The sequence below is a fragment of the Malus domestica genome, chromosome 11 (genome assembly GCF_042453785.1).
Source record: "Malus domestica chromosome 11, GDT2T_hap1".
NCBI classification, from domain to species: Eukaryota; Viridiplantae; Streptophyta; class Magnoliopsida; order Rosales; family Rosaceae; genus Malus; species Malus domestica.
In genome coordinates this window covers 36,494,368-36,504,031 of record NC_091671.1, presented here as the reverse complement: position 1 = coordinate 36,504,031, position 9,664 = coordinate 36,494,368, and the positions used below count along the sequence as shown (strand labels likewise).

At 40.8% G+C, this 9,664-nt stretch overlaps 2 protein-coding genes across 2 annotated transcripts; both read right to left on the bottom strand.

Annotated features, from left to right (window-relative positions):
• Window positions 1-986: 986 nt before the first annotated feature.
• On the bottom strand, window positions 987-4,976 carry LOC103448795 (BES1/BZR1 homolog protein 4-like). Its single transcript, XM_029089101.2, has 3 exons — window positions 4,397-4,976; window positions 1,523-2,277; window positions 987-1,429 (listed from the first exon to the last, which is right to left on the bottom strand). The coding sequence occupies exons 1-3, from the start codon at window positions 4,610-4,612 to the stop codon at window positions 1,426-1,428; spliced, it is 975 nt and encodes a 324-aa protein (XP_028944934.1). The 5' UTR covers window positions 4,613-4,976; the 3' UTR covers window positions 987-1,425.
• Window positions 4,977-6,355: 1,379 nt separating this feature from the next.
• LOC103448877 (uncharacterized) lies at window positions 6,356-9,604 on the bottom strand. Its single transcript, XM_070808520.1, has 4 exons — window positions 9,547-9,604; window positions 7,988-8,577; window positions 6,507-6,575; window positions 6,356-6,412 (listed from the first exon to the last, which is right to left on the bottom strand). The coding sequence occupies exons 1-4, from the start codon at window positions 9,602-9,604 to the stop codon at window positions 6,356-6,358; spliced, it is 774 nt and encodes a 257-aa protein (XP_070664621.1).
• Between the last annotated feature and the right edge of the window lie 60 nt (window positions 9,605-9,664).

Here is a 9,664-nt window from a genome sequence, read left to right as displayed (position 1 = left end):
AAGCGACATGCTTTTGTCAATGGTGGTCTGCATTGGCTACTAGGACCATAAGAACATAGGATCGGGTCTAGGAGTAGCGGCGAAGTAGTGCTCAGAACGTACTTCGAACAGCTTGTGTTGGTGAACCCTAACATTAACAAGTTGAAGATTTTTGAACCGTTGGGTACTACTACTTCATGGAATATTTCGAGTCTTTTGTTACTTTACCATCCCAGAGCTATTTCGGAATCCTGATTATTTGCACCGTGCAGTAAAAAACTTTAAAAGTTCATTTCGTTCTGGGTGTGTTGGAAGAGGTCCTGAATTCAGATCTCATGAACGTCGTGTGTTGATTAATAATCAACAAAAATGTTTATATACACGGGAATTGGCCAGATCTAGAATATTTTATGAAGTCAATTTCTTTCTATTCTTTCTTCTAATACAAGCAATATTCTACATTAATCTACGCTAAGAGAAGGAGGATGATTTGTACTCGGGACATAAAGGATTAAAGAGAAATGCCTTAAACACCAAGGCATTCCACTACTTGCAATGACAAATAAAGTCTTATGTTCCCAACGGCTTTTCTTTTGGTCAAAAGATGGTTAACATATATAAAGATTCAAAGCGACATACCCTTTGTGGTCGCTCCGATACGTTCAGTCGCAATATGCTGCAGTAGTGGTGGTTTGGTCCACACCAGAAGACTATAGATAAAGTGATTCATTCTTTTTATAGCAATAAATTCTAATAGAAACAATAAATTTGTCTAGCGTATATCAATCACCACGAAAATACTTAGCTTCTTACATGTAAGGAGCTATTCCTCATCAAAACTTGACATGCTAAACAATGAGATATTTTGTACATGTCATATTGAGAAAATGTTCATTACGTGTTAGGAGTCGAGCAATGTTTTTCAAATAATATAGAAACGACCAACGAACCGGATAATTAGCATGCCAAACACACAAGTATAATGTCGAAGTATGTACAAAAGCCAATGGAAGAGAACACTACAAAATCTATTCACTCTTGGAAAAGGTTTGACAATTGAGCTATACCCTAAATCCCCTTTGGTCATTCAACAGTAATCTCAATGGCAAGCCACAGGCGGCAGCTAATTCATACGTGTACATGGATTCCTTCCAATCAAACTTAGGTTGTTCTAAGAAACAAGGACCAAAGGGTTGTATAACAATTCCGCACCTCAAAATAACTAACTTAATATGACTCGGGAGGAAGTAAAAATTAGGAAACGAAGAATTAAAAAATAAATAGAAAAGAGTGACCAGTTAAACTCACCTTGATTCCTTTTTCTCTTCCTTTTATCTGGAATCGCACAGACAAGGAATCAACGTTCGTTCTATAACAAGTGATCTTCACTTTGCGCAGTCCTTTAGATGCGAAGTAACATGATACAAATTCGCTTTGTGCAGACCTTTACCTGTAAATAACATTGTTTGAGTGAGCAAACGAACAATTCAGAACAATTCACTCAATGTTGCAAATCAAATGTTTAATGTTTATGCTAACACACCTTGTTCTTGAGCTCCCAAGAGTGAGCTCCAGATCGTCGGATCCACACTCTTCGTGAATCTTCTCTCCTTCCCATGCCTTAACCAGCCCTGTTGTATTGCATCCAAATGCAAACTCATCTGAAATCACCTCAGACATGGGGATGTCAGCAGTGTGATCAGAGCCAGCTGCAATGGCAGGAGAGCATGTCCCGCTTTGCCCGGGAGTCCACATGCGGGATCCACCACCAGCTAAAACCTCGTCCTTAAACCCAAATGGGTTTAAAGAGACAAGGCTGAATGTTGGAGAATTTGGTCCACGGGGAACCGGAATCCCAGCAAACCATTCTGGATCAGGAACAATCTGCCGTCCAGGGCTTGGTGGAGTAGAAGATGGCATGAAGGGGAATTGCTGCCTAGCCCAGCCTGGTGGAGCACACTGGTCATCCCAGTCAATTCTCATTCTCGGTGTCCTGGCAGTTGGGGAGCTTAATGGAGGGGTAACAGGGGCACTGATAGAGCCGCCATGGATGTAGAGGTTCGGTAGTTTGGAAGAGGAGGCCGAAGAGGATGCAGAGGAGAGATTTTTGAGCCATGGGATAAGGGACCTGCCATCAGCATTCGGGTTAGTAGCATAGGAAGATGATGTTGGGCTAGGGAAGGAGGAAGAGCCTGGGCTTGGATTGTAGGAAGCACAATTACTTGGGAGGAAAGACGAGCTTGGGCTAGCTAATGTGGATCCACCCATCACGTCCATGTGTTCGACCGGCTTGCATCCCTGCATATAATTAAAGATGATTAGTGGCACATACCAAAAAACAAAAAAACAAAGTTCAAGTATAAACAAATTTGAATGGAACTTGCAGAGAGCTACGGTCAAAGTTCCATTAAGAGAAAATTAGGCTGATAATAAAGCAAATATGGAAGAACCCTCATCTGTTTTAGCCTTCAATCTAAGTCCATTTTTAAAATGCATGTGTGAGTGCACTCGCCTAAATAACGATATATTGCCTTTCACACAGTTATTTTGTCAATTCTAAGGGTCATGTGTATTGAGGTGCCAGGTTGGTTACTAGCAACTACAGTCCTATGATTGGTTACTACAGTCCTCTGGTTGGTAATCGTAATTTAATCATTCAATGGTGTGATATTATGCAGATAAAATTATTGCAAAAGAGCTAGCTAGCATAGCTGTTTGATTCCATGTCACTTCTCTTTTAGAGAGAGGGAAGGAAGAGGGATGAGAATTTATCACTAGTTCAAGTAATGATATCATTAGCAGCAATAAGAGGCTATGACACATTCCCAGTTGGTGACAACCTCTAAATTTCACTGGAATACTGTGAGCACACCTATAACCGTCAACTATGGCATTACCAGGGCAATCTAAGCTGCCAACCAAACTTAACTTCAATTCCCAAGCAATGTAAGATCCAAAGGAACCATGGTCCCTTTTAGAAACAGTTTACTAGCTATGGTGCACACAAGAGGCAGATGTGGAAACATGAATGCGAAACCGAATTAATCAAAGGGGAAAATTTGACCCCAGTTTCAATTAACCCTCTCTTTTACTAATTTCATATAACAACACCACTACCAGCTGACTTGAACCAAAGCCATATTGGGAAAACTTTCAACACGACTACATTGTTCTTAAAGTACAAACTTAACTCAATTGCACTTATAAGGCGTGATTCTAAATACTCACAAAATTACTCTACATTGGCTTGTCGACTTTGTATAATCAGAGAATTCCGTAGTAAATCTTGCTATCCCCACAAAGTGTGGAACAAAAGAGGTACCTTGTCTAATAAGCAATTTAATTAAGGATATCACTTAGTACAACGGTCTAGTGGTATTCCTCTTCACTTGTAAGTGAGAGGTCTTAGGTTCGATTCTCGCCAAAAGAGAATTTGAACCACGTTATTGCTAACCCATTGTAAGGCTGAGCCCACCCTCTCCCTCTCCCCCTTAGTGTAGATAATATCGTTTGTTAAAAAAAAAATATATAAACAAGTGACAATTAATTAAGGGTTATTAAACTTAATAACTGCGAGTTATCGATAAACGATATCTCTACAACAGAAACCGAGCACAACCCAGAAAAGGCTCTGCCTCCGTTTCCCTTGACAAAGTAAAAGGTTTCGCACTAACCAAAGCAGTGAGCACACAAAAAAGATCAAAACTTCAGACAATGGCACACAAAGCAAGCGGGCATTTTGGGCAGTAAAGTTTGAAAATAATTGGTAAAAGGGCATCTTCGTCGCCTCGAGATCTACGTAGCTACCCTTGGGTTTCAGACAACAGAATCTCCTTCCGCAGAAAAGCAGAGAGAGAGAGAGAGAGAGACTGTGTATGTAGTGCTCCCACGCGCAAAAGCGATCTCACGAAAAAGTAAAAGCAAAAAAAAAGAGAGGAGCTAAAGGTTTAAAGCCAACAAACAAAAATAACAGGGCTGACTAGATCTAACGTACGCGGTGACCGAATCTATCCCCACTCTCTGAATTGTTACCCCTCGGCTAACGTGTGCCGGTAACACCAGCTCATGATAGCAAAAACCTCCCATTTATCCGCCTTCCATGATTCCGGACACTTTCCCGGCAACCGCTGCACCCGGCGCAAGTTAGCTACTTTGCTAACATGCGCCACTTCATGTTGCAGATGATCAGCATTGCCAACCAATTCCCGCTCCATCGCGCGCACGCTAGCACATAGCTAACATGCACGGTAGACGGAGCTAAAACCTTAACGATAACTACCGTTCAAATTTAACAATTTGGTTGAGATTGTCAACGAAATTAAGAATCAATCAATCTATCGCGGTAGAAACTTATCAAATACTCGTAATAAACAATTGAACAGCGGTTAAAGAGAATTGAATTTTGTTTTTTTTGTACCTTGCGGTAAGTGGTGCCGTCCAATTCGACGGTCCAACCGGCCTCGTCGCAGAGAGCCTTGAGGACCTCATTGTTGTCGCAGTGCTTGGGGAGCTTGTAGTTGCCGTACATTCTCAGGCCGGCAAAGATCTTCGCCGCTATGGCCCTCCGCCTCCTCTCTCTTCTCTTGTTGTTCTCTCTCTCCTTCCACGTCGGCATTCGAGTCCCCGACGTCATCTGCGATCGAGCAGCCCTTCGTTGCTAGCTGGAACCGAAAAGACGCCGCCACGCAGAGAAATTTTGAGCTGAGAACTGAGGAGCAGCGTGAGAATTGAGTCTTCGGAAGCCGAGGGAAGAAGCTCCGGCGAGACAGCGGCGTTGAACGGAAGAATTGGAGTGAGCTGGGGTCGACGGGGGACTTGAATTTTGCGGAGGATCGATGAATTGGATCGGATCTATGTGGGAGGTTTGAAATCGGGTCGGGTTGAGGGGCTGATGGGAGAGCGGTGTCGGAATCGGAAGGGAGTGCGGTTTTGATGAAACCCCGGGAAAATGAGAAGTGAAAGCAACAGCATGAAAGCTGGGATTTGTAAAAAGAGACAGATTTTAGGAGAGGAAACGTATTCGGTCTTATTTAATCGTTATTTTACGACTCTGCCATTGGTGCTCATTGGTCCACGCAGACCGTCTCCGTCTGCAAGTACAAACAGTCCAAACGATTCGTCGTTTTTGTAGCAATTATTTTTTGTTTTCGGAGGAAAAAGAAAATAATCACGCACGTGTCGGACTGCTCTGGGACCAGGTGTTTGCTCCATCCCCATCGCGATGCATGCGTCATGCGTGGCAGGAGCTTCACGTGACCCCACGCCAGCAGCACCACCCTCCGGGCCCACATCTCGCCAACGCCGAGCGCGGCAAAAAATCAAAGAACAAAAGCTTTTGCAAAATCTGTGTTCATTCCATGTACGATAATGATATAATTTTAAAGTAATTTTTTTAAATTAAAATATGTGATTGTTAATAATTAAATTATTAATAGTTAATTAACGTAATTATATTTTATTAATGACAACATCAGAGATTTAGAATATTAAAATACTTTGATATTATTCTCTCAAATAATCAGAGGTATTAAAAATTAAATTAAAATGCACATGATAACATCATGTGTATTCGGCACTAAAAGTCTCGAGTTAGACTCCCCCTCAATTACATTATGTTTCTGTTTAGATATATGCATTATGTTTTGCATGCCTACAACTCAACTGCTGTTCTTGAACAGAATATATGGTCGGTTCGATAGCAGATATCAGCACATGGTGAGGACCAAATGAAGCAATCAAGAAGATCTTTGCATGCCCAAGATAGAAACAAGTCGATAACCTTGTCCAATCCACTTCACTGATGGAACTTGGATGAACAAAACAAAATCGAAAAACGAGTAAAAATGCGTAGAATGTGACTCTTTATACACAGAATATGTTAATGGACTTAAGCATGAGTTAAATTACGCTTTCAACAGAATGTTGCAAGTCAATACTTATTAGAGTTGGACATGTGCATTATTCTTGAACATCGCTTGAAATCCTTGGCATCGGGTTGAGCATTGATCAGGACAAGCAAATAGAACAGCGAGCTTAGCATATCGAATTCCAGGGAGGGTTGGATTCTTTCGGAAGCATCGCACCTCAATCCTTGCTATATAAAAAGAAAAGGGTTCAGAGTGAAAGTAATCAAAATGGCACCAGAAGAAAGCAATAACCAAAGACAATGAGCCTCATTTTACCGGGAACATCATGCGCACATCCTATATAGCCTCACAAAGTAGCTTGACTTATCTTCAAAACCTCCTTTAGCAGTCGACTAACAGAAGACTGAACTTCGTCGGGGACAACCAGCTCTGGAGGCACAGTATCCGGGAGCATATAATGTGATAGTATTCATAACATCTCTGAGATCCAAATTCTTGCCGCCTCCGTTTCACACATTCTGATTTGCAAACTTGCACGACTGTTTCAAGACACATTTACTGCAGACCTGAAAGTGACAAAAAACACAAAACAACAATTAATATTGCTCACTTTGTCTTCTGGAATGTCAAAAAATTTGCGCATTCTTTTAGCCCAAAAACACTCTTTCTGGCAAGGGAAGGGCACAACCAAGGAGGGCCACCTTTTTCAAGTCCGAGCCTGACAACCATCTGGAAGACCAAATTTCAAGAGCATAGATATGGAGATTACTGATTAGAAACTATCTAACTAACAGAAATTACTAGCAATAAATGGCAATACTGCGCATAAAGTAGTTGGAGCAACTTGATGAAATCATTAACTCATAAACACGATTTCCTAAAACTCTAATACATAGCTTGGTGTTTAAAGCCAGGAATGGTGCACGGATGCAATGAAAAGATTGTTATGAAATTTAAAATCATCTTCAATCTTCTCACCGTACGGCTTCTCAACTCAACAGTCAAGCAACATGACATTACTCTCACTAAAGAACGGTTTAATCCTCTTTGGTGAAAATCAGACATGGCTGTAGTACATTTACATACCGATTTCTGAGTCATGTCTTATTTTCACCCAGTGAAACCACAGACAGCTTATGGTTTCTCCCAGACAACATGTCAAACGACTTTAGCTCCACAGTGATCCCAGCATACTTTCAGCATTGAGCACACTTCATACGTATACAAAATTTTGAAAATTGATGCTAATCATGACCTAGTGAACTTCTAAAGAATCAGTATATCTTACTTGGTACAAGTAGCAGAATTCATAATGGATTGACATAAGCCTTGACAAAGGTTTGCACATAGAAACAATGAATGGTATTAGTATCAGGCTAATATTCCGTTCATGCAACTTTCCCCTCATTAAAAAAACAGTTCCTCAGCTCGTCAAGCAGTGGCCACCTCATAAGCCTTAGCGTTGCTCATCCAACCAACGACAGTATACACGCTACATACCGTGTGGCAAATTAAAAATTTCAAGTGTAATAATGAGAATGATGGAAACCCCAGTAAGCCCGACTCTTTGGCAGCTAACATGTCAATGAATGGCATTCAACAAAACTTCATGGCATTCTGATTACCAAAAAACAAAAAAAAACTTCATCGCAATCTATCCCGACTATATCTCTTCTTCAGTGAAAGTTAATTTAAGTTCTACAAGCATAGTCACTCCACCACTTGGAAAAATAATCAACCTAAGCCTCTCATCAGCCTCTATATATACCAGCAATACTAAGAGCAAAACATAGTATAAATACCAGGCAGTATTACTGATACATCAACACTGATATTTACATACCGATTTCTCAGTCAAATCAAAAGAACCGTTTACCATTGACATGTTATAGTTTACACATTAACAGATCGAGAAACAACTTAAAACAATGAAAGCGGAGACTTGAAACCCCATTTACCAAGAAACCGAAAGAAACATTGGACAAGAACTATAACATGTAGACCTAAATCACCTTTTTCTTCCTCCATCGACACGAATCATAAAAAGAAAAACATGCAAGTAAACAAATATACAGAAGCAAATGGAGCTAGCAAAAACAAATTTGAAAAATATAAGGGAAAAATGCTTACTTTGCAATCACCTGGTTGTCTCTGGCAAAACTTTCGACCGCAAACCTTATGAAACTGCGGCCATAGCTGTTGTTGAAACAGCTAATATCCAACCTATCACCATTCACAAACAAGAAATTGGCATCTTTAAAGTACCCTTCTTTGAACAAATGGCTCGCCATCACTTCCATATCCTGCGACAAATCCTTCAACACATTCGACCTCTCTCTCGTAACCGCCATCCGCTTCCTACTGCTGCCATCCGCCGGCTTCTTATTCGTGAACACTGCGTATAAACTGACCTCACCCTCAGAATCCGAATTGGGTTCTCTCTTCTTCGCTTTGTTTTCGGCTCTCAAGCTCCTGACCTCCTCCTCCAAATCCCTCAAGCTCTTCTTTAACTGGTTGTCTTTGGTTTCATCTTCGCTGTCAGAGTTTTCGGGTTTTGGGGAGAGTTCGACGGCCTCTTTGAAGAGGAGGTCCAGAGGCTTTCTGGGTCTGGTTTGGTTTTCGGTTTGGTGTGAGGAGGTGAAGAATCTGTAGGCGATGGAGAAGCGTGAGAAGGGTTTGTGGGTTGTTAGGAAAATGAACAGAGGGTTGGGGTTTAAGGAGGTGGAGGGTTCTGAAGGGATACATGGGCGGTGGGTTTAAGGGTGTTTGGGGGTTGAAGTCTTTGAGTGGTTTTGTTGGGGCTTTGCAGCGTTGGTAACTTGGTAGTGCGACTGAAAGAGTTAGGTCCCGTTTGGGATTGAGGTGATTTTAAAAAAAGCCACTGTGAAAAAAAGCTGAGGGTCATTTTTGTGTTTGGTAAACTGAAAAAAAAGGGCTTATTTTGGAAGCTGCTGTGAGAATAAGCTGAAAATCAAAGGAAAAGCTGAAGCTGCTATTTGCTGCTTTGAAAAAAAGCCAGTTTTTTCAAAGCACACAGAGCTACAGTGCTCCTTTAATGAAAAAACACAATATCATCCTGATTTTTTTTCCAAAAGCACTTTCACAAAAAAGTTTACCAAACACTCTACTGGCTTTATTTCACAGCCGCTTATTCTCACAGCACAGCCGCTTATTCTCACAGCAGCTTTTTTTCAAAGCACAGCAATACCAAACCAGCCCTTAGTGGAAAGGTTAAAAATGAAATTTGCTTCCAAGTGGTTGGTAAAACGCCGTCATTGCTGCATTTGAGGTTCTTAAGTCAATTTCTCTTTACACATATACTTTATATCAAACGAGAATTGAAATCCCGATTCAATAGTGCGCGTCTAGATTCAATAGTGCATTGTCATGTAGAAACAAGCTTACGCGTAGCAATGAATTATTGGACCGAAACACCACTTTGCAGTAAACCTGTTCATGTAGGTCATTCTCCAAGTTTTGGTTATAGAATTCTGCTCTCCTCTGACTTAAAGAAAAGTAATGATTCATGGCACCTTCATATCAATCGTACGGTCATGATGGGAAAGTAATGAACAAGGCAAACTGGTTTGATACTATTACTCTGACTAGAAACAATTGGTCTGAAGAGGCTCAATAAAATCGATAAGAAACATATAGCATGCAAAACAAAAACTATGCAAATATTCACAAAAAAAAAAACCTATGCAAATGGATTCCATCTTAAGATCAATAAATGTTGCTATAACTGTTGTATCCATGTTCTATCGTGTCCTAGTTTTTAAGCTTTACCGTTTTACTGTACTGTATCTTATCACTAG

What these genes read in the sequence shown, in the direction of transcription:
- LOC103448795 (XM_029089101.2), bottom strand. Translation starts at nt 4,612, where the DNA reads ATGACGTCGGGGACTCGAATGCCGACGTGGAAGGAGAGAGAGAACAAC. An exon ending in ACGGCACCACTTACCGCAAG is followed by an intron (nt 2,278 to 4,396) that starts GTACAAAAAAAA and finishes AATTATATGCAG; the next exon opens with GGATGCAAGCCGGTCGAACA.
- LOC103448877 (XM_070808520.1), bottom strand. Translation starts at nt 9,604, where the DNA reads ATGGATACAACAGTTATAGCAACATTTATTGATCTTAAGATGGAATCC. An exon ending in GTTTTGCCAGAGACAACCAG is followed by an intron (nt 6,576 to 7,987) that starts GTGATTGCAAAG and finishes TTGGTCTTCCAG; the next exon opens with ATGGTTGTCAGGCTCGGACT. An exon ending in CTTCCCTTGCCAGAAAGAGT is followed by an intron (nt 6,413 to 6,506) that starts GTTTTTGGGCTA and finishes TGTCACTTTCAG; the next exon opens with GTCTGCAGTAAATGTGTCTT.